This window comes from Condylura cristata, unplaced genomic scaffold (genome assembly GCF_000260355.1).
Source record: "Condylura cristata isolate star-nosed mole 26May11 unplaced genomic scaffold, ConCri1.0 scaffold00013, whole genome shotgun sequence".
In the NCBI taxonomy this organism is placed as follows: Eukaryota; Metazoa; Chordata; class Mammalia; order Eulipotyphla; family Talpidae; genus Condylura; species Condylura cristata.
Genome location: NW_004567114.1, coordinates 38,338,204 through 38,363,695, shown reverse-complemented (window position 1 = coordinate 38,363,695; position 25,492 = coordinate 38,338,204). Strand labels below are relative to the sequence as shown.

The 25,492-nt window shown below is 32.1% G+C and overlaps 1 protein-coding gene across 1 annotated transcript in view; it reads right to left on the bottom strand.

Annotated features, from left to right (window-relative positions):
- MAP4K5 (mitogen-activated protein kinase kinase kinase kinase 5) overlaps positions 1-25,492 on the bottom strand; it is a 93,658-nt gene that overhangs the window by 22,326 nt on the left and 45,840 nt on the right. Inside the window, exons 12-21 of the mRNA XM_004681882.2 lie at positions 24,162-24,243; positions 22,854-22,970; positions 18,125-18,203; positions 9,849-9,907; positions 8,830-8,897; positions 7,746-7,788; positions 4,171-4,324; positions 3,027-3,124; positions 2,652-2,693; positions 1,740-1,824 (exon numbers count right to left, since the gene is read on the bottom strand). Of these exons, the coding sequence (XP_004681939.1) occupies positions 1,740-1,824; positions 2,652-2,693; positions 3,027-3,124; positions 4,171-4,324; positions 7,746-7,788; positions 8,830-8,897; positions 9,849-9,907; positions 18,125-18,203; positions 22,854-22,970; positions 24,162-24,243 (827 nt within the window). The remainder of the gene's footprint in view (positions 1-1,739; positions 1,825-2,651; positions 2,694-3,026; positions 3,125-4,170; positions 4,325-7,745; positions 7,789-8,829; positions 8,898-9,848; positions 9,908-18,124; positions 18,204-22,853; positions 22,971-24,161; positions 24,244-25,492) is intronic.

Below are 25,492 nucleotides of genomic sequence, written 5' to 3'. Positions count from 1 at the left end.
CATATAAGTGAATAAATGAAAAAGGGGAACTGTCAACAGATGTCAGTGGGCTGCCAATGGGTTGCCAATGGATGCTAAAATTAGGTGGTGAAAGTGGGGTGAGCAAGAAGATACTTACATAGTCTCAATATATCTCTATAGTAAGTACATGTTATTAACTAAAATGTATATTAATTAGACAAAATCAGTATCTATCTAATCTAGATATAATTGACAACTATCCAGTCAATAGATATTTTAATTATATTTATTCACTTAAAATATGTTTCATTAACATGTATTTAGAAATAGGGAAGTACAGAATTTGATAGGGGACAAAGCCAATGAACGCATCTTAACCAGCTGGACAAAGTGATATAGTATGTCTCCTGATATTATGCACTATAGCATTATATCTGAACAAAGTGATATAGTATGTCTCCTGATATTATGCACTAAGAAAAACACAACAGAAGTGATATTCACACATGAGGAGTCATTACACAAAATCCAAATTAAGGGACATTCTGCAAAATATGTAGGTTTAGAAGTCTCAAGATCAAGAGAGACAAGGGCTAAGGAACTGTTCTAGACTAATTAAATGCAACATGTGCTCCTGAATTGAATGTTGGAATGGAGGAAAAAAAGCAGTAGGGGAGATGGTTCAGGGCATTACAGGGAAAATTAATAAACTTTAAATATGGAACTGTCGACTAGAAATTAGTATATCAGTGATAAAGAAGAAATGATTCTTCTTCTTAAGAAATACAACTGAAGTTTAAGAGGGGAGAGAGCACGTTTACAACTCACTTTGAAGTGATTCAGAAAAAAAGCATATAGATGAAGAATAGTAAAACAATGGGGAGAAAAAGAAACAAAGATGGCTCTAAACATATAGGAGTTTCTTACACTGCTTTTTTACCTTTTTTATAAGTTTGAAATTAAATCAAAGAGTTACAAATAAATATTTCTCACTGTTAAAAATATTTTTTCTGTTATGCTTTCTAAGGTGATATTTTAAATAATTAATTAATATATATGAACAATTAATAATCATATAATCATTGTTTCCAAATGCTGCAGTGGAAATAAACATTTCTTGAACACTATCTGTGGACTGCCAAGCACTTTTTCTGGTTACAAGGAAGAGGATTTCTATTATAAATGATCATACTGAGAATCACAGTCACATAGCAATGTGGTATCAGATGTATTGATACCAACTTTGCATCGATATAATACATGTTCTCACTTAACATATATCGTCTTCAGTTAAAAAAAAGTTTTACAATTTGCCATCATCCCAAACTTACAGAAAACTTTCAACAGTAGAAAGAATCCTGAATACCCTTCACAGAGATTCCATAAATATTAACATTTACTACTTTTGCTTTATCCTTTTTCACTCCATATACACATTTGTTTATTTTTTAAAATATTTTAAGTTAGAAACATGTCTCTTTACACCTAAGTATTTCAATGTGCAGTTCTTAAAACAAAATGAGGGTAAGAAAACAAGGGATCTTATATAACCATAACCATAGTACAGAGATAAAAGTCAGGAAACTAACACTGAAATAATACTGTTACCTAATTTATTGACTTAAATGATTGAGATTATTAATTGTCCCAGTATTGTCTTTAGACTACTTATTGAGCTTGTTTCTGGTATCTATGCCATTATCTCTAAAGTCATAAAGATTTCTTTTTCACAATAAGTATCTATTGAAAATGTAGTTTAAAAATTTTATGAATTTTACCTTTTGTTTCAGGATGTATCCAGGAAGTTGCACAATTAATTTTCAAAGGACAACCATCAAAAACTTTGGAAAAACACGCTCCCATCTTATTTATAAGGAAAGAAATAGTGACTTGATTGATTTTACATATTGCTAGAAAACATCTAAGATTATTAATTAAATACTAAAGTTACTTTTATTTGCATATGCTTATGGCAACATCATAAAACAAAAATCCTATTTTGATATAACTAAACTCCTTCTATCAAAACAGTTTTATATCTTCCTTTTTGTAATCTATTTTAGAGCAAGAATATTCAGTTTTTTAAAAACATCTATACACATCAATTATACATTCTAAGGACTTTAAGTCACTGCATTTCTCTACTAACAGATAATTTTACTGAGTAACAGTAATAATTTTAATAACAATAATTTTAGTGGTAACAGACAAAAAAGTTCTGTTAGACTTGAAGTAAAAGAGTACCATTTATAAATTCATATGAATGGCTAGTCAACCTAAAAGATACTATCTAGTGAAGAGTCAGAGAACAAGTGTTGAGACAGCATCTATAGTTCTTTTCTTTGTGTAGAGCCCAATGTGAAAATGACTTTGGTAGTCAAAAGACAGTAATACACACAATAAGATGACACAGTACTATTAATAATATCATTAAAATTAAATTGGCCTTTGAGAGTTATGTGAGGCTACAAATGCCAATATTCATGACAAATAAAACTCTGCAAATTCCAAACAATTTATTCAAAGTAGAATGAATTATGATTCAAGTTATATCCAAATGTACTAAAGACTTTATTTTATGGTATCTTTCCTTTCAATGGCTCGAGATACTTGCTAACAAATGAACAATCTACTGCTGCTTCTAAGAAGATAAAATATAGAAAGTGGTTCACATAAAAAAGATTCCTTACCAGCACTTTGGGGGTGGGTGGAAGGCCATTAATAGCAGGTTTCTGTAGGAAAAAGAATTTTTAATACTGTAGGATTTCTTTTTAAGTCTCAATAAAGAAAAAAAACCCTTTACACATCTGGAGTTGTTATTCAAATTCTTGAATTAAACAGTATGCTCTTTACATGACAATTACAGTATTCATTAAATCAGTCACCAAATGTTGATGGCAGATAGGTGATTTGGTGATGGGAAGCCCATGGGGATTACAACTGAGATGAAAAAATGCACAAAATGATGTAAAAATAAGCTATTATTTAAAAAACAAAAAACAAAAACAAAACAAAAACAAAACAAAAAAAAACCCAACTAGTCACCAAATGCCTGTTATACCTACAGGGAAATCTCGTTTGTCCTTTTTTCGTGGTAACTGTGGTGCCTGTGCTGATCCTTCTGTGTTTTCACTAATCAGTTTTGAAAATCCATCACCATTTCCTAAAGAGAATCATAGATAACTGCTGAATGACCATAGAAATAAGTATTTCTTAAAAAATAATTTCCTGGCCCTCCTTGGTGGCACAGCGGGTTAAAACACAGCACTGAGAAGCTAAAGCCATTTCCGCATGAGTTCAATTCCCGCCTGCCCCAGAGTGACCACTTTGTGTGGCAGACCTCTTGACCTGCCCGCTGCTCCCCACAGCAGTGTACTTCGTCAATCTGCCTCCCCACTCTGTCTCTGGTGAAGCCTCTCGCCGCCCCTGCACCTCTGGCCTGTACTCCAGTTCTGTATGCATAAATAAATAAATCTTTACAAAAAAAAAAATTTCCCCTTTACCCCAGACCTTGTTTCTAATTGGGTGCTCCTTTAATGGGAAATAATCTCTAGAGTCAGATGAGATAATGCAACTTTGGTGCGTTTCTTTAGATGTTGTAGTAGAGGACTGCATCTTTAGCTGTGGTGTTAATCCATGTAAACTATAAATGTCTTTCCATAAGGTGATGAGTAAAATGAAATCTAGTCTACTTATGCTGACATTAAAGGCCTTGCATAATTGATGTCAATCTACATTTTTAAGCTTATTTTCCAGTATATATCTTTCAAAAGCTCACAGTCCTACATTAGACTGTATTTCAGCTTAATTTAGATGTTAATGCTTCAGTGCATTTGTTTATCCCTTCTTGTTCTACAAGACAACCTGCCAGTACCAGCTCCACCATGCCCTTTAATAATTTTCAAGAACCCATGTTCTTTCCTGTCTTTAGTGCCTTCGGTTAATTATTGTAGGGGATATTTACTCATCTTTCTAAATCTTATTATATCTAGTAAGGGATTTAATAAGGGTTGAATCTGACTCAGTCTAGAGCCTGTGGAATTTTAAAAAAATTTCTCAAAGTTCTAATTAGCGATAAGACTGACAGAGGAAAAAAAAATTTTAATAGGAATAAAATAGTTTTCTGTTTAATTTTCACTTTTACTCATTTACCTAGATCACAGTATCTAGTTGTATGCACTCCAGGACTGCCAATACTGCTAGCCATACCAATAGAGGAAATCTCTGCTACAGGACCACAACTTGGGCTACTCTGTCTTCTGAGAACTTGGGGAACTCTGTTGTCTGAATCAGGGCAACGTTTTATAGTTGATGATTTTTCTTCATCTGGAAGGTTGTCTTCAGGATAACTGTTTATTCTTGGCTAGTGATAATAAGACAAAAAATTGCTTTAATAAATTTGGATAAAAATCAGTATTATTCCATTACCAATAAGTATCAAAGACTTAAGTGGGGTAGAGGACACGCATTTTTCCACCCTTCTATTTAGCTCATTTCATTGGGTTAATTAAGCAAAAATAATTAAGAGTTGAGTTATTGTCTAACACAAATATGAACTTGACATGTGATTTTTTAATCAGCTCTAACTCAAAACTGACCAAAATTTATCACCAATAGAATTACGTTTATTATCCACAAACTATTTAGTAATTCTAAACAAGCAAGAAAAATGACTTAATGAAATATATCTCCCTTGAAATGTCATATAGTAAAATCATGATTGTTGATGAACTGTATCTCCTGTGTAGTCAAGTATTTTCTCAAATAATAAAACCTATTTTTGCCTTTCCTAATAGCTACTAAATATTGTTTCTCATGAAAAGTTTACATTTTAAATCTTCACACTTCTTTCTTGAAGAAAATTGTATTTATCCTTTAACAAATTAAGTATTTTTAATAAGAAAAAATTTACCTAGTAAAGAAACATACCTCAACATAATAAAGGCCATTTATATATGCCAAACCCACAGCAAGCATGATACTCAATAGTGAGAAACTGAAAGAAAGCTTTTCCTCTAAGTTCAGGTACATGACCAAAGGATGTCCACTATTACCACTACTGTTCAACATAGTACAGAAATCCTACCTAGGGCAAGATAGCAAAAGAAAGATATAAAAGGAATTCAAACTGGAAAAGAAGTAAAACCACTTTTTCAGATCTCGCTCTCACACACGTATATACAGATAGAGAAAACCCTAAAGTCTTCATGAAAAAAATATTAGAAGCAATAAATCAGTAAAGTAGCAGAAAAAAAAACCCAAAGTTTGTTGCTTTATGCTGTGTGGAGACTTCTCAAACTGCTAAAAATGGAGCTTCCATATGATCCAGCAATCCCTAGGTATATACCCAAAGGACGCAAAGACAATAATTCAAAAGGATACCTGCACCCTGATGTTTATTGATGCTCTATTTATAATAAGGAAGATATGGAATCAACCCAAATGCCCAAAAATAGATGACTGGATCAAGAAGATGTGGTATAATATACACAATGGAATATTACCCAGCAATCAAAAAAGATAAACTCATGCCATTTGTGGCGTCATGAATGGAACTGGAAAAGATCATGCTTAATGAAATAAGCCAGAAAGAAACAGAAAAATACCAAATGGTTTCACTCATAGCAGGAGTGTAGGGATTAGGAGGGGAAAAAAAGCAACTATAATTAAGTAAAAATGTCCACTATAAACCAGAGACATTCTATGGGGGAGAGGGCAACAGGACCAAAATGGGGGTGGGAAGAGCACATGGGACTGTGGTGATGGCACATGGGTGAAGTGGTTGTGGGAAGTCTACAGAGTTTACAGCTGAGATGAAAAAAAATGTACGAAATAAAGACTAATGTAAAAAATATTTTAAAAATTTGTTGCTTTCCTATATGCAGACAATGAACTAGAAGAGAAAGAAATCAAGAAAGTAACCACATTACAATAACATCAAAAAGTAAGTACCTAGGAGTAAACTAACAAAGTAGTGAGACATATTTACTGAAAATTAAGACACTGGTAAGAGAAATAGAAAACAAAAGGAAATGGACAGATCTTTTTGCTCATAGATTAGAAGAAAGAACATTGTTAAACTGCCCACCTTACCCAAAAGAAGATATAAATCAATTGCAATCTCTATCAATGTTTCAGTGAAATTCATTAAAGAAATAGAGCAAGCAATCCTGAAACTTATATGAACAAAAAGCCCCAAAATAGCTTCAGTAATCTTGACAAAAAAAAAAGAGGAATGGAGGTATCATCTCCCAAACTTCAAACTCTATTACAAAACTGTAGTAATCAAAAGCAATATGGTATTGGACTAAAAACAGACACAAAGACCAATGGAATAAAATTGAGAATTCAGAAATAAACCGATAGTAATATGCCCAGTTAATCTATCACACAGGAACCAACAGTATGGTATGAAAAATGGAGAAATGGTGAGGAGAAAACTGGGCAGCTACATGCAGAAAAAAAATCAAGCTAAACCACTTCTCAGACTATACACAAAATATTATCTCAAAATGAATTAAACACTTGGGAGTTAGCATGGAAATCACAAAATACATAGTAGAAAATGGGCAAAACACTCCACAATGTTGGCTTTAGTGATGTTTTGTGGAACTCAACTCCAGTGCCAAGGAAAACAAAGATAAAAATGAATGTAACTTCATAAAATTAAAAAGCTCCAGTATAGTAAAGGAAACTATCATTAAAACAAAAGACACCCTAAAAGACACCCTACTGTATGGGAGAAAATATTTGTGATGTCTGCTAAGGTGCTAATATACAAGATCTATAAAGAAATACAATGCAACAAAAAGAAAACGAAGAACCAACTCAAAAAAAAAAAAAAAAGGCAGAAGAGCTAAACAGTCACTTCTTCAAATAAAGGCCATTTATATATGCCAAACCCACATAACAGACACATGAAAAAAATGTTCATCTGCACTTATCATGAGAGAAGCGCACATTAGCACCACAACAAAATACTACTTAATTCCAGTGAAAGTCAATCCAGAAAAACCCAGAAACAAATATCAAATGATGGTGAAGGGGTGGAGAAAAAGGAACCCTGGTACACTCCCGGTAGGAATGTAGACTGGTCCACCCGCTATGGAAACATTATGAAGGTTTCTCAAAAAGATTAAAAATGGATTACCACATGATTCAGCAATTCCACTTCTAGCCATCTACCCAAAGAATATAAAGTCACTAACTTGAAGGCATGTACACACTCCTTTGTTCATTACAGCACTATCTACAGTAGCCTAAGTATGGAAACAACTAAACTGCTGAGCAATAATAGAACAGAATAAGATGTAATGCATATATGTAAGATGGAATACTCCTGAGCTATTAAAAAAGGGAAATCTTGCCATTTGTGAAAATATGATGAAACTGGAAGGAACTATGTTAAGTGAAATGAGTCAGAAAGAGAAAGATAAATGTTGCATCATTTCTCTCATATGTGCAATATTGAGACAAAAAGCAAAGGAACCAAAAAAGTTAACCAAAACAAATTCTACAAACAACTGCAGAAATGAGGCTACTAGTGGGAGAGGAAGGGTCAGGGAAATAAAGCAGCAAGGGGGTTCAGTGGTCCAGGGTAAGGACTATGGATTGCCTTGATGGTGGGGGTAGTGTGGTAACAGAAATCTGATGAGATGTGGACCTATCCCCCTAAATCAAATACAGTGTTATAAATCAATGTTACTTCAAATATTTTTTTTTCAAATGTAATTATTTTATTATTTAAGGAAGAATTTATTGTTCAAAATCTTTAAGTAGCTCACCTTAGGAGGTAAGGGAGGCGGTATTGCACGTTTTGAGGTTGATCTAATACAATGAGAAAAATGTGACTTAGATGGTAATAAATGGACATAACATAAAACAATGATTTAAATGTTCATTAAAGTGTTATATATTCAAGGATGTAAAACAAAAAGACCAGAAAGCATATTTTTTAAAGCCTACAGGAAGACCTAAGAAATTATTCTATCAAATAGCATTTGCATGAATATAATATAAAGATTTTATTAGTGAATACAATGTCCTTTTACTTTATGGTTATGCTTCCCTATATTTTATATGTAATAAAAATTAAATTATACTTAACAATAAAAAATATTGAATTTTAGAGTTGGAACTCACAGATTCAAATGGCTATTATCATCAAAACCTTTGCTATTCCAAGTTTGATCCACAGATCAGCAACATAGGCATTATCTTGAAACTTTTTTATAAATGAATAAAATCTGCATTTAAACAAGATTTCCAGATTGTCCATGTGGTCCTTCAGGTACATCAAAGTTTTGGAATCACTGACTTAAGCCACTGATTCCATATATTTATTCATAATCACTACAATCAATTGGAAATTTTCAAGATTCTTAGGTTCTAGTCCCAAAGACTGTATTCTTTTTCATGAATTGGCAAACTTTTCCTATAAAGGGCCTGACGGTATTGTTGCCTTTATAAACCATTCAGTGAGTATGACTACTCAACTCTTTTGTTGTAGTGTGAATACCTCCATAGACAAATAATACACTAATGAATATGGTTGTATTATAACAAACTTTTCATTTATGGATATTGACGTTTTAAACTACATAATTTTCACATTTAACTTATATTACAAAATATAATTATTATTCTAGCTTGTGGCCTATACAATAAATAGTGAGTAGATTAGATTTAGCACATAGGCCACAGTTGGCCAATCCCAGATTCAAAGTCAGAAATTTTACACTGATCAATGTATAGTGTAACATTTTAAAGATGAAATTTAAAATTTTTACAATAAATCACTTCCCCATTCTCAATAATATTCTTACATAATCAAATAAAATATAGTCATTAAATTAGAAAATAACTTACTTGCCAGTATTTGCACCATCAACAAAAGGATTCCATTGTAATGCAAAGTTTGGGTCTGATGACATTCCCTGTGAAAACAGTATTATAACTTTTGTTTAAAATGTTAGTATTATAACACCTCATTTGATTAACGACAATATTCTATGTGATATTATTAATTATATTGGCTTTTAATATTTTAATTCTCCAGTTAGAACTATTATCACTTGACATATTTGCTTCAATGACTCAAGACTCTATCAGTAGATAAACTTAAAAGATTTCATAAGCATACTAAATATAGATTCAAATGTGACAAGTCTTCTTCACTAGCATGCTAGTACATTCTAAAACAAGAAGAAAAAACTTTCAATTATTTGTATCATAAAATCATTAATTATCCATGGTGTATAATTATGTTATTAAATTCTCGTTAATTTATTGCTGCTATTTTTTTCTGCTAGCATGGAAATTGAGGGTTTACCATACAAAAATATACAGTAAGTAGAGCTCTATATCTAAATGTTAAGGATGAAGAGATTCATTAACAGAAGACAGTTACCCTATACCTTTACTGAAGCATACAAAAAAAGTGATGCTAAGGTGATTCTAGTTATGACTTATTTATTACTTTTCTTTCAGATAAAGAAAGGGTTATTAAAATAGTAATGCCAAAATAAAAGCAATGCATAAGAAAAGTTAACGTAATAATACTTTTAAAAGCTGGTAGGCAACATAAAATTTACTATGAATTTAATAGAATTGATATGAAAAAAGACCATGAGAGTTTAAAGCTAAATAAATTCCATATTTTCATTAACTTCAAGGAAATTCTTCAAAAGACTAAGAAGTGAAAAATAGTTAAAATTGTAATTATATTGTACCATATTCAAATCAAACCTAACTTAAGCTTTTTAAAACTTGGATATGTGAAATACAGTACCAGAATTAACGCTTTAAAAGAGTATGTTCATCAAAATACACTTTACTGTTTTCTCAAATTTTAAACTGTAAAATACCTTAAATATCACAATTCCTACCATTTCATCCCGTGCTTCTGTTTCTTTTCTCAGAGGAGGTTCAAATTGTAATTTGTCAACTGCAAAATATATAAATGACATATATAAACTCAATTTTGAAGGGTTATTTTGGAAATGTAATGACAATCAAGAGGGAAGGGAGAGTGAAGAAAGAAAAAGAAAATTTTGTACTTATTTTTCTTCCAATTATATCCCTTTATTAAGCTTATCAAAAGAATGTAATAATTCAATATCTTCCTAATATCTTTACATAATTCTTGGATGGAGTCAGGAAATCAAACAGTACAAGAGATTTAAAAAAAATTAAAAAAGGATGACCAAGAAAACACTTTAAAAGACTTTTATCTATTGAGGTTGCAGACTCTGTTTTAAGCTAACTTAAGCTATAATTATGGCATAGATGAGCTAAAAAAGGCCAAATAATATTTGTCAAACTAGATAATCAGAAATACCATATCATGTTTTGCTGAATATTTTCATTTAGCCTAGTTAGACTGATTTCTAATATCCAGAGTAACTTCTTTTATATGAAATGTTCTGAAAGAGAAAAGGAGGCTTTTAAACCTATCATGATGTATATAGAATTTTAAAATTCAAAAATCTAATGTGACTAAAAGATCTGGAAAATCTCATTTTAAATATTCTCACATCATAAAGACATAAATTATTATTTTTTTTTTAAAATTTATTTATGCATCCAAGAACTGGGCACAGGCCAGAGGTATGCTGGAGGGAAGTGAAGGGTGAGAGGATTCATCAGAGAAAGAGTGGGGAGTATAAGAGGCAGATCTATGGAATTACACTGATGAGAGGAATAGTGGGTAAGACAGGAGAGGTCTGCTGAGCCATGTGGGTCACCTCCCTGGTCATGGATTGAACTTGTGCTGCAGTGGCTGCTGAAAGCTTCATAGTGCTGAGACTTAACCCTTTGACCATGAGGGAGGCTCAACATGCAACGTTCTTAAGTAAAATCTTGGCAAGGAAGTATTCTTTTAAAGTACTAAAAAAGGATCCAGTTGTTCTTACCCCTAAAAACATTTATAAACAAGATTTATAAGATAATAGAAAGCATTTAAATAATTCATTACATTAAAATATTAAGTTATAAATTTTTCAATAAATGATTGGAAGACATTCCAAACAATAATCCAAAAAAAATCTAAAATGAAATTTCTGTTCATTAGTGACTTATCTCTTAACTCCAAAAAATCTTAATTCAAGAGCCACTTCTGTGATTCCTGAAGAACCATATTACACATTTGAAACAAAACTAGTTAAAATAGGTTTTCATGGTCACAAAATAAAAATACTGACAACCAGACCCAAAAAGGAATTTTAAAAGGTACAAATATAGAAATTATCATATTAATAAGAATTACATGTATTTAGTTCATTTTAAGACTTAAATAAACCATAGAGAAAATTATTTCCAAAAATCTTATTAAGAATATAGCAGGGTATCAGCTGCATCCCAAAATAACATTATCATGATTGAAAATGGGAGTTTTTTATTTATATCATAAACATTTATGATATTTTAATATGAAAGGGCAGCAGTTCTTTAAAAAAATGCATATGACTAGCCTTTTATTACTATACCATGATTTATAGCACAGAATTCTAGAGTCTTCAATATTGTTGTTCTATGTCATAGTCTGGACCTGAAACTGCTTTGTTTTATTTTATTTATTTACTTATTTATTTTAAAGATTTATTTATTCATACAGAACTGGGGTACAGGCCAGAGATGTGGAGGGTGAGAGGATTCACCAGAGACACAGTGAGGAGCAGAACAGGCAGATGGACAAAGTACACTGCTGAGGGGAGCAGCAGGCGGTCAGGAGAGGTCTGCCACGCCATGTGGTCACCTCTGGGGCAGGCGGGGATGGAACTCATGTGGAAGTGGCTTAAGCTTCTTAGTGCAGTGCTTTAACCTGCTGTGCCACCAGGGAGGGCCTGCTTTGTTTTATTTTAAAGAAATCCCGGCAGTAACTTTGAGTCTCTGGCTTATGAATTTTTCAAAAGCAGGAAGGTCTTCTATAGATCCTTTGGATTTATTCCAAAAGATGATGCAGTAAAGTAATGAGCCAGACTTACCCTTTTGCTATAAATGATTACATATGAACAACCCAAGTGTGTGTGTGTGTGTGTGTGTGTGTGTGTGTTCAAATGATAATAAACACTATTTTGGGGTAATGGATAAGGATACCACAGGGTCATAACCCTTGAGATTTGGAAAATGGTAGTAAGATCCACATTTAGCACAGCTTTCTGTCTAATGGTGATTTTCCAAACCAGGATTCAAGAAAGGGGATAGTCTCATTGATTGCAGAAATAAAGGTTAGAATTTGAGGCGATGCAGACAGTGGGAATTTTATGGGCAGAATACCAGAAATGAGAAATATGGATAAAAAAGAAACTCCTAAATATATGAAGAGGGTTTCCTGAAAGTCTTCTGCTAAGGTGCTCATAAATAAAGCAAGATTATGCAAGATGTATCAGAAAATAGCCAAGAGAATGTTTTGAGCTATAAGCAGATTTTTGTGATAAAACAATACCAGGAAAGATAGATCTGAGTTTCTATCTAGAGAAAATATTTGCTAATAATTATTCCAGTAAAACCTAACACAAACCTTGAAAGGATCAAGCTGACTTCTTATCTCTTCAAATATATTTTAGAATAAAGAGGACAAATCCAGATGCTCAATGTTGTATAATAATATCCAATATACAATAAAAAAAAACTAGGTGGAAATAAAAAAAGGAGGAAAATAGAAAACATAACCAGTTGAAGAAATTAAATAGAAATACTGAGATGACCCTGATATTGAAATTAACACAAGATTTTTTAAAAAAGCTATTGTAAACATGTTTACCATTTTATGAGAAAAGACGAACATAAAAGTGAGCAGATGGAAAGTCACAGTACAGAAGTATACTGTAACTTTTATATAAATATATGTGTACATATAAAAAGAAAATCTAGGCACTAAAAATACAGGATCAGAAAATAAAATTCACAGATGGGTTTAAAGAGCAGACTAAACCCTATAGATGATGAGTGAATGTGTGTCAAGGTAACAGATACTATTGGTAAGTTACAGAGAGCACAAAAACCTTGTATCTGCATATGCAGGAAAGGGAGCCTGAGTGACCTGTGAAACAACTACTAGTGGTCTAACTGGAATCCAGAAGAAGAAAGAGAAGAGAAAATCTGAATAGACAATGATTCTAAACTTTGTGAAAAATATCATCTTATAAGAAACTAAAGTAGAACAAACAGTAAGAAAAGCATCTAGGCACAAGAGCAAACTGCTGAAACACAAACCAAAGTAAAACAAACCCACAAAAGTTTGCATAATACAGTATCTATTAAGGATTCAAGTGATATACTTGAAAATTTTCTATGTAGTGTGTTTGTCTGTCTGTCTCTCTTTTCAATCCTAGTTGATGTCATGGTGCAGAGGAACAAAAAGATGTATTACTTCAGGTAAAATTTCATAAAGTTTTCTGTCAACAAAGGTTTTTGTTTTGGTTATAAATTAAATGTCTATTTCAAGAAAATACCCCAACTTTAACAGTAGTGAAAGTAATTGCTTAAGTTTGTATTCCCTACATGGGAAATCTTATTAATTTTCTCATTAAATAAACATATTCTCTTATCTTCGGTTGCAGGGTTTGAAGACATATACTACTCAAAGTCTCCACTTTATCATCCTCAGTTTTCAGGTAAGACAGAAAGGACATGGAATTTTCAAAGTTACTTTGGGTAAAATCTCAGAAATCCTTAGGCTTTCTCACTAAAGTGCTTTTGTTTGTTTTGATCTGAATAACAGTGAGGTTAACGCACTCAGGAGCACATTACTTTCTCCCAATGAATTAAAAACTGAGCATCTCACATATCAGGGAATACTGCTCCCAAATCCAATCTCTACAATATTACAGTCTAGTAAAAACTGAGACCTATACAGTATATACAGTTTTATATATTCAAACATGTCCAAGAAATGCTTCCTTTGAAATGATCTTTTCTCAAGATTTAAAACTCAGAAAATGCCTTCTGGAAAACTGTTCTCTAACCTCAATAAACAGAATTTTGCCAGGTAGTACTGACAACTATCTCAGTGGCAATCAGGATGTTGAACCTTTTATTTATGCCTCTCAATTAAAAAGACATTGGCCAATCTTAAATCAATGCAAGACTGTTTGTAGTAAGACATCTCAAACTGGATAAAAAAAAAAAAAAAACAAAAAACTACCACAAGTAGAAGACTGCAAAAAGAAGAGTTATATACTGTTCAACAAAGCCAACAATAGTTCTTTATTTTCTTAGCTACATTTATTTCCCTCTTTGTCAGTTAAAGGTTTTGTATTGTTTACACTTACTAACTTTTCAATATGAAACTTGTAGAGTATCCATTTGTTTAAAACAAAATTTTATTGTGATAATATGGGTTTATGATATTTTGTGTTTCAGGTATGCAGCATTGTGAATCTACATTTGTAAATACTACATCATGATCACCACCAAAGTGTACTTTAATATCCATCATCATATACCCGTGACTACTTTTACCCCTTTCATCTGTCAAGCTCTTGCCGCTCAAGTAATGACCAGTATGTTTTCTGTATCTAAGAGTTTTTATTTTATTCATCTGTTTTGTTTAATAGTCTATAGATAAGTCATATGGTATTTGTATTTCTGTCAGTTATTTCATTTAACATAATATACTGTCAGTGCATCCATATTGTTATAAATGACTCTTAAAATGGGTACCATCAAGAGAAAAAAACAAGTGTTAAAGAGGATATGGAGAAAAGTGAATTCTTTTACATTCTTGGTGGAAATGTAAAATGGTAGTCACTATGGAGAACTATGTGAAGGCCTCTCAATCAATTAAAATGTATTTACTTAAGAACACAAATATACTAATACAAAGATATATACAGCCCTACCTTAATTGCAGCATTATTTACAATAGCCAAGATATGGAAACAAGGTTAAATGTCCAATGACAAAAGAGTTGATAATCATTACTCTTAATATTGTCCTTTGCAGCTTTCATCCTTGCTTACTAAGACTCATTGTGAATCAGCTAAAAATCACAAAATTGTTGGGGCTGCATTCACTTCTTTGGGGAAAGCTTAACCTTTAGTGCCAATTCCTCGTAATCAGTTGGTTTCCTAAGTAACTGAACTCAACTGCTAAGTGATTTTTCAGAGGACAAGTTAAAAAAATAAGACTGTGAGACTAAGAAAGAAATATGCTTTGTCATTCATCAGGCTGAGAAAACAAACTCCAAATGCAAAGTCAGCAAGAGACAATATTCTTCCCAAGGATGTGCTACATATCTAAAGAATTACACGATGACCCCCCCCCTTCTGCATTACTTACTCATTTTCTACTGAGAAACATTCTCTAAAATCCTAGATGCTTAGAAACTTTGCTCTATTAAATATAGTCATTAGAATGAAACACTCCATTCTTGCCTGGAAGGTCTAAGTAACTGATACAGAGAAGCATCATCAATTCCCAACCCATATACTTGAAATTAAGGGTTTCTGAATACAATATTTTAGGATTTCAAGGAAACAGGTCTCTGTGTAGACTTTCACACATATTCCTACTTTATTTCAGTTGTCACTTAAGTTTCCAGTGTACCCTACTCTATTCTTTTTGTTTGATGTTTCACACTTCCTCTGCCATGTGTTCTCTCTCAAAGCAGAGTCAGTGAGCCTATTATTTTGGACCATACATTTGTCTCTAATGGTCTTAGACTAGGCCATGATCATAATAATTATTTATGTCCACTACATGTGTATGTTAGGAATTCTTACAATAGTCTTAGCAGCCAAAAACTGGAACCAAATCATGTGCCCATCAATTTAAAAAAAAAAAAAAAAGGCTGTAATTACAGTATAATCATACAATGAAATACTGGGTTGTCAGAAAAGTCATGATGAATTTTTTCTGGTGTTATAACTTTTCCAATAACCCAGCAGTATGTTATAATGAAACCAAAGAACTACTGCTATAATGCAGAGCAAAAGAAACCAGTCAAAAAGGAAACATATGTGATCCCATTTACCTAAAGTTCAAAAACAAATAAAACCAATTCATTGTAGCAGTTTAGAACAGTGATTAGACTAGATAGTGGAAATGCTGGAGGACATAGAACAACAGAAAAGATGGTGCTTGAAAAAACCTTTAAAGATTTGGATAATGTTTTATATCTTGATCTGGAAGAAGTTTTATGTGTATTCAAATTTAGAAACTCATCATGCATACACTTAAGCATTTTACTGTCTGTAAGTTACCAGCTAAATTAAAAATATATATAACTAGGTATATCAAAAAAATTTGTTAATCAAACAAAAACAAAGCTGTAAACACTCCTGAGAGACATATAAGAGTACTTGAGAAAATTAAGACATAACACCAATAAAATAACCTTCACCTTTTATCATTTCTGTCTGGTAGCTGAATCCATAGCATTCACTCTATGAAGATAATAGTACTTCAGGTTTACTTCTGAAAGAGCTATATCTTGAACTTACCTCTGAAGTACTCATAAAGATGTCAGCTATACCAAAGCTAATAAAGTAATGAGTGAAGCTCCTTAAAAACACTGAAGTTTTTCTAAACTGGATAAGCTATTTTTAAGTTTAAGTGGGGAAAATGCAATAGACAAATATAATAAAAGAATAGCGACTAGGTATGTAAATGAATAGTGGGGGGTATAAGATGATTAATCCTAACAGATTTTAAGAAATACTATGATGATATAATAATAGAAAATATGCTATCAACATATGATAGAGCATATTAATCCAATAGAATAAAAGTTCCAGAAAGGGTTTGAAAATATATGTGGGCATTAGGTAGCATATAAAATTTAACAGTGAAAAGGTTAACTTTCTAGTAAATAACTTTGAAAACAATGAATATTCAGTCAGAGAGAAACCAAAGTTGAATTCATATGCCAAACTTGCTACCAAATAAATACCTTATTCATCAAAAATAAAAAAAAGATTTTAAATAATGAAATTGAAAACTGAAGAAGAAACTATAGAAAAATTCTTTGATAACTGTAGAATGAAGAAGGCCTTGCTAAATATGACACAAAATCCAAAAGCTTTCTACATAAGATGCTTAACTTAGACTACATCAATTGAATACTACACAGCCATACAAAATAATGAAGATAGATTTATAATGCAGTTATCAACTTTGCTACTTCTTCTGTCAGGTATTTATAGTGCAGAGTGTCACTTGAGATTATATTAAGAAGGAAGCACAAGGACATATTAGCAATCAGGGTCCTAACAAAAGGGTTATAAGCTTAAATACGAAAAGGCTTCGCTGAAACAGCTGATAAGGGATAGACATTCTAACTTTGCATGAACTTAGCTTTCCAAAACTGTATCCAGAAGCCAGAAATAATTTGGGGACAAGTAAAATCAGACTTTAAAAAAATGCACATCTTCAATTATTCTAATTAGCCTAAATATTTAATTGTTGTGGTTTAAATTTTTTATTCATAACTTACTTTATTCTACTTTAGATCTTTTTAAAAACAAGTATGCATTAAGTCAATACAACTATACCTATAAATTTCCAAACCAGTTTTTCTAAAATAATATGGCTAATGTCAGAAATACTTTTGATACAAAATTTTTAACTCAGAGATTTACTGAATAAAAATTAATTTCTCCTTTGAAATACACATTTTAGAAATAATTCATTATAATATTAACCTGATTAAAGAAAAACCAAACCAATCCAAACATCCTGTAATGGGAAACTGTTGTACAACATATCAACTCAATGAAACAGGATGCAATCATTAAACAAAACATTTTGAAAAGATAGGCTAATACATGGCAAATACTTCTCGGCTATGTAGGATTTTATACATAATACAAATTCAGCCATGTGAAAATATACATGGGAAAAACATGAAGGAAATTCAACAAAATATTATTTGTGGTTGGTACTGGGTAACGTGATCATGGACAATGTAGATTTTCTATTTTTTTCCTCTTGCAAATTTCTGCAATGGGTACGTATTACCTTCATAAATGAAAATAAAAACTGATTATATACAGGGTAAATTCCATTACAAAGTAAAAAGCAACCCCTGTCGTAGAGGCATTCTGATAAGTTAAAGCATGTCGCCTCGGTTAGATATTTTATTATTCCACAAAACAAAGTATACGAAGACCCAGCTCAACCCTCCAAAGCCACCAATTGAAAATGTATATCAAACACATACAATTTATTTCTGAAGCTGTCCGTTCAGCTCTGGCATTCCTGTTTGTAGATCTAATGGTATGACGAATGATTGCATGGGGCTGTGAATATAAGCATAATATATACACACTTTAAAAATTTCAGTGATTAAAGGCTAAACGTTCTCTCTTGAATTAAATGATCATTTACTGACAAATATGATTACTTGCTAATATATTATAAGATAAACATAAAAAAGGCAAAGAGCACTAAGATACTTTGAAGGTTAATTCACTTATTCTACATTGAAGCTGCATAAAATGTTGAAAAGATTCAAAGAAAGTCAGACAAATATCTTCCCAAAGTTTATAGTCTAGGAAGATAAAGCACACAAATACTTCTAAGATTAGAAAGTAGTAAATGCCATTCACTAAGATTACTATTAATAGCCAGAAGGAGAAATGACTGAAAGGGTAATGACATGACACAGCTGTAATCTAATCTGGGGCCTTGAAGGACAAGTGGGCATCAGATATACAATAGTGAACAATATTATTTTAGACAGCTTCCACATTTATATATCAGAAAGAATATGAATAAAGAAGATGAATAAAGTGATGAAAAAAGAAAAAGGAATTGTGGAGTGTTTATGGGGATCTGAGATTGGTTATTACTTGGCTGCAGTAAAGATTAGGTGAAAAGGTGACAAGGCTGGAAAGACAGATTAGTGATGCTAGATCATGAAAGGCTCTGAATGCCATACTAGTGTTCTTATTTTCTCTGGAAAGAAAAAAATTTGAGATATCACAGAAAGGGAGTGGCAATACCAAAGCAGCTTTAAGAATAATATGTTAAGTGTATAAAAGGATGGAAGGGAGAAATATGGGATATAGGAAGAGTGAGTAAGAGTATTGTAGTAAATTAGATAAGAAGTTTCTTCTACCCTTCTGTATAATCTGTTCTTCTGAAGCAATAGCTTCAGCTCAATTCTCATTTATGAAATTTCCAGCTATAGTTCACACACATATTTTTTTCTCTACTATCATACCAAATGACTTCAAAAGCTTAGATGGATGTAGTCATTGGTCTAGAGTTTACTGACCTCATCTTTAAAGACATTCTCCATACTTCAATACACTCCTCTCCTAAGATCACAACCTGAAGGTTGGCATTGGTTTTGACCTTTGAATTTATACTAAATTCCATCTATCTTCACTCATTTACCTATCCAGTTTATATCTGGTGGCTAAAATTTCAACCAATCACTTGCTGATATCCTAAATTCCTTTTTCTCTGCTGTCCTTCAGTAGATAGTACTGATAGCCTGGATAAATTCAACTAATTATCCTTTTATTTACATGTGCAGTAAGTACCAATAACTCCTAGAAGAAATTATGCTGCAGAAAACAGTGAAATTCATCTCATCTGAATCTTCAACTTTGCCTCAAAACAAATCTCTATAGTCATTCCATCCAACTATTTATTTACTGCCTCACACCTCCACACTCTTCAACTCCACTATTTTCCTTCACATTTTTGGATGACCTTGCTGATTACATCATAGAAATCATCAATATAAGACTGGCTTTTAGCTACACTGTCAACTAATGTAAAGAACTAATAATGACTGAAAGGGTAATGACATGACATTGTCTTTTTCCTAAGAATTTAAATTCCAAAGAATTTCAGTCTGTTCCTACTTCCTCCCACCCACAAAAAAATAAATCATCTGCTAACTCTTTTTCCTCTAGTTACTATTCTATTATCCCCCTATTTCATAAATAAATTACTAAAGTTAGCTTTCAAACTACTCCAATCTAGCTTCACCACCACTATCTGAAGTTACTTTAATAATTAAATACACCATCCAAATACAAAGTCATTTTTTAAATAAAATATTATTTTTAAATCACTAAAAAATTTTCAACAGTATAACATTTCAGGTGTGATCAGACTTTTAAAACTTAATTTCCAACACAGTATTCTTCTTGACACTTTTCTTCCTTCTTTTAAAGTTCCTTATCAACTTCCTTTTCCTCTTTGCCTATCTGATCCTTAAATTCTAGAATAAATTTCATCATTTTGATCGAGGTCATCCTCTTTCTCATTCTACATGCTTCTTTTGGGCGCTCATGCTACATCTACTGCCTCCACAATTTATTACCTCTAGTCCAAACTTTTATCACCAAGTGATAAACCATATAATATTTAGCTTTTATAATACTTCCATTTGGAATGTTATATAATATGAAAATTATTACATGTAGAACTAAACTCATCTTTCTTCCCAACCTAGATTTTTACTCTAGTTGTTCCTATCTCAACATAAATGGCACTTTTGTACTTACGTGGGTATAGCAGCAATCTGTTTTTAATCCTACATTTTCTGTTGTCTATCTTCATATAAGCACCAACTCTCATGAAATTACAAATTAGTCTACATGTCACTCCTCGTTCCTGCTCTACCACTGTAACATCACTATCTCTATTTTGACTAACCTCAGCAGCCTCTTAACAGAGTTTAATGAATAGTGTCACCATTCTGAAGTCAGAGAGATCTTTACAAAATGCTTATCTGCTCATGTCACAGCCTACCTAGCTGCACTTAGTTAACCCTAAGTTCCAAATTTTAACCAGGTTTGAAATGGCTACTATCTGGCTCAATAACCTCATCTTTTATCACTTCCTTCCTTGTTTTGTTTTCTGTTCTAAGGAGACTAACCTTTTTTTCATTTCCTCAAGCATATGGTTTCTCTTTCATCATCTAAACTTTCAAGAAAACAATTACTTTCTCTGATCAAAATACTTTGACCTGAAAAAAAAAATTACTTCTGCCTGTTTTCTTTCTCTAATTCTATCTTCAGGTTAGAAGACAGTTTCACCATAAATACTGCTCCTAAAGTGAGTCCTTTCTTGTCCCTATAATATGCTTTCAAACCACCTTATGTTTCCCATGGTATAATAGTTTTCACAACTGTAAATTACTTATTGGTATTTCTGAATTTCTGTTGAGCCCATACCATAGCATATGAACAGGAAGTGTCAATCTCATATACCACTGTGTACCTGGTACAAGGTTTTACACTTCAAGAACTGAAGATTATGGTAGTATCACTGAACAAAAAGACAAAACTCAACATGTAGAGTGAATCTGGGAACCCAGTAAAGTGGAGTGAGAAATAAAAAGTTTAGTTATTTGTAACCAATGAAATTGAGGGATCAAAAAAGTAATGTCCAGTTCCACTAATTTAACCTTTTTTTTCTATTTGTAAGAAATTAAGATCCTATTTATTAATCACAAGTCTGTAAATGTGTTTGGCTAGTTTACTCAATATTTTCAAACAAACTTCATTAACATTCAACAAGTGAGTACCTACTATGTAGCAGTATGCTAATTACTAAACAATTAGGAACAAAGGTTAGTTTTTTCAAATATTGTTTAAAGATTATCTTGTATATATACAGAAATCTTGTATATATTCACTGTATTAATTGAAAGAGTAGGTTTCAGAGTTAGTTTGCCTAGATTCAAATACTAGTTCTGCTATTTACTAGCCATATGATCTTGGGCAAATTACTTCTGTTCTTTTCCCTTTGTTTCCTCATTTATGAAATTTAGATAGCAACAGTACCCTATTCACAGGGCTATTTCAGTATTAAGTAGTTAACATGAAAAGTATCTGGCCCAATATTTGGTACACATTGACTATCTAATGAATGTTAGCAATTATCATGATACTTATATTTTATTATTTAAAACTTAATTAAAAAATAGAAAATTTCCTTCAATAAACAATAATAAAGTTTAGTTCTACAGTTGTAGCATAAGATAGAGCTATAAAGGGAAAGAAATGCATAAAAACAACAGATAGATTTAGAGACACACAGAAAAAGGAATCATAAAAGGAGAGGAAGTGACACTGGTGAAAATTAGCCTTGTATTATATATAGGTATAACCAGGGACCTGGCACTGAGCCGGAATCCCTCATACCTAATAATTTTTTTTAAATTTAAGAAATTACAGTCTTATTTATTAATCACAAATCTGTGAATGATGGCTGAAGTAGAGAAGTTGTATTGTTAAGGATATATTCAAATAATTTTATATTATTTTCAAAAAAGGCAAGCATAGTTATGAAAAGTTCTACTTGAAGTTATGTAAGAATAACAATTTTGAGTAAGTATTGGAAAGGGTAAAATTTTCTATAGGAACCTCAATTTAAAAATATTTGTATTCTGTTAATGATTTCTATTATAGAGAAACTACAAAAAAGGCCAATTAGATTTCCAGGGAGTCTCTTTTATGAAGATAATAAGCAAATGTTTTACAGCTGAACTTTTGTTCTTTTAGTCTAAAGTAATGTTCTTAAAACTTTCATTTTCTTGGAAGTAGTTGTTCTTGATATACACACATAACCTCTGCAGAAAAGTTTTGGGAAAAGGAAAAGTATATCCACTTCTGATTTCTGGAGAGATCTGATTCTAATCTCAGCTAACTCTTAAAATCTTCATGCAAACCAGTAAATAAAATAAAATAATATAATGCTAAGAAGAACAATAATCTTCACTCTACAACTACAGTAAAAAATATATATCAACCAGTTAAAAATATTATATTACAATAAAAAAAGCATCAATTAGCAATTATATCCAGGATAGGTAGAATTTACATTGTCAATTAGTCTGTCATTGAAACTTATTTAATTAACTGAAGAGTGAACTGGAAAGCAAAGTCTAAGACCATATCAAACAGTTGTAAATACTTCCTTACCTCAAAGTCGTCATCATCTCCTTCAGAATAATGAGCGTGGTTGTCTGGATTATTCACTTTGTCCAACAGTTCAACTGCCAGGGCCCTAGAGAGACCTGGCTGCCCTACGAAAGTATGCTACGTAAAAACAAACAAACAAAAAAACCAAAATTTCAGGGCTTTTACAATGATTTACAGAAAATTTTTTTTGTACTTTTCCATTCAGTAGCTATTACAGATAAGCATATTGGGAATCCCAACACAAATGAGAAAATCTACTATTCACAGAAATAAGTTTTATAGTTATAAAGCTATATAACTGTAATAGTTAGATAAAACTAAAATGGCTTTGTGGGATAACTATATTATAATGTAATAAATTCTCTGTGTAAATCTACCTAAACTATATTAGATTGCAAAATTACAATGTTACCAATGACATTTATTTACTCATGTTATTACAGTGATAAGCAAATAAGTACACTGGTATAGGAAATAATCATAATGAGAAAAAAAGGGTGTTTATTCTACATTAATATATTTAATTTGATAAAGCTGTTAATGTAAAGACATTAAGTTTTTTGTTTTTTTTTTTAAGATTTATTTGTGCATACAGAACAGGGGTACAGGCCAGAGGCTCAGGGGCGGTGAGAGGCTTCACCAGAGACAGAGTGGGGTACAGAACAGGCAGACAGATGAAGTACACTGCTGAGGGGAGCAGCGGGCGGGTCAGGAGAGATCCGCCACACCATGTGGTCACCTCCGGGGCAGGCGGGAATCGAACTCATGCGGAAGCAGCCTTAGATTCTCAATGATGTGCTTTAACCCGCTGCGCCACCAGGGAGGGCCAAGACATTAAGTTTTATGACACTTAAAGTTTTCATGTTTTTCTAATAAAAAAAGTACAAATATATACAGAGAAAGTATTCTATAAATTTACCTAAGAAAACAAGGAAAGCAATTAATTTTAGATGACAGCAACATTTTGAAGTTTTCTCAAGGCAGCGATTAGAAAACTACAGTTCATGAGCAAAATCAGCGCATTGCCTCTCATGAACAAAGTTTTACTAGGTATTATAGTCGTACACATTAATGTGTATTATTAAAAGCTGCTTTTGTGCTACAAGGGCAAAATTGAGTAGTTACAATGGTGACTGTATGACCCACAAAGTTAAATATTTGTATCTATTAGACATAAAGTTTGCTGATCCCTACAGTAAGAAATCACTTAACATTTTTATATTAAAAACACCTACATACTTTTGTTTGAGTGATATGTCTAATTACTGTCTGACTACAGAAAACTCCCTTACAATTTCAATGACTTACAGTCAGAAGTCTTTCAGCAGTTGGTCTTTTTTTTGGGTTTTTGGTCAGTGCAATTTTGACAAAATTATGGAATGTTGATGACCTTCAAATAAAGAGAGACATTTACAAAAATAGTTCACTATATCATTTGTGTTACTAAAAAAGATTAACTTACAAGCAGAAAGTCTGAAACACATGATTTTTTCCGTAGACTTCTCTTATCCAAAAACATAAACCCAAATCTGGTGTATATTCTTGGAAGTGTATAAGTTTTATCTCTTAAGTAAAATGCAATCAGTTAACAGAAGAGTATATATGACTTCTACAACATATACTGAAAAACAGAAATAGGTAGCTTTACCATCTATAGGATTTCTGATTTTGTATTCTAGGTCAGCTTAAGAATCAAAGTGACCATTTTTCATTGTCTAATTTGTAAAGTATGCAAATGTTTTGCTATACCAAAAGACATGGGTGGCACGGCGGTTGGTCATTTATACTCAAAAAAGGTCACTGAACTTCCTAGGATTGAAAGCAAAACAGAGGGAAAGGGAATGACTTCTAGCAGACAAGAGTTTTCCTGTCACCTGCATTGATAAAGTAGGGAAAGGGAAAAGATATAAATTAAAGAAATCATGTTTTGATTATTAATTAATAGAAGAGAAGGGTATTTATAGCATTACCAAGATTCCATTGGAGAAGAAATTGGGCAAAAACCAAAGAGTTGGAATAATCTTAGTCATTAACAATGACAGCAATGAGACAGCAGTACTCTGCAAGGAAATCAAATTGCTATGTTACATTTAGTGACTTCTAGCAAATATAACATGAAGTCACCAGTGTCAGCAAATGCAGTCTGAAGGTAAGGACTGTTTTGGAATATATGATTTTATCTGTTATAACTAATAGTCACTCATTCCTGAATGAATATTCAGTCATTTCAGCCATAAAGCTCTTCAGTTTGAGTTACTTAGGAATTTAGTGTAATTAGGAATCGAAAGAAATTCATATCAATAAGTAATAGGATAGGAACTCCTTTATTTAGTGTGATATATGCCTTTCATTTTTGGTATCACCACATGAAAATGGTTCCTAGTAACACTATGCACTGCAAGGATAACAAAAAATAAACCAGTGATGCAGATTCTGTTTTAGATATAGGCTTCTTAGTGTCTGAAATAAGATAAGGACTATCTTCCCAATAAAATGAATGTACAAACAGAATTTTGGGGGCCCATGAATCCCAAGATATTCTCACATTGGCCTTTATTCATTCATTCAAGATTTACTGATGCATACAGAAATGAGGTACAGCCAGAGGTGCAGGAGGTAGTGAGAGGATTCACCAGAAA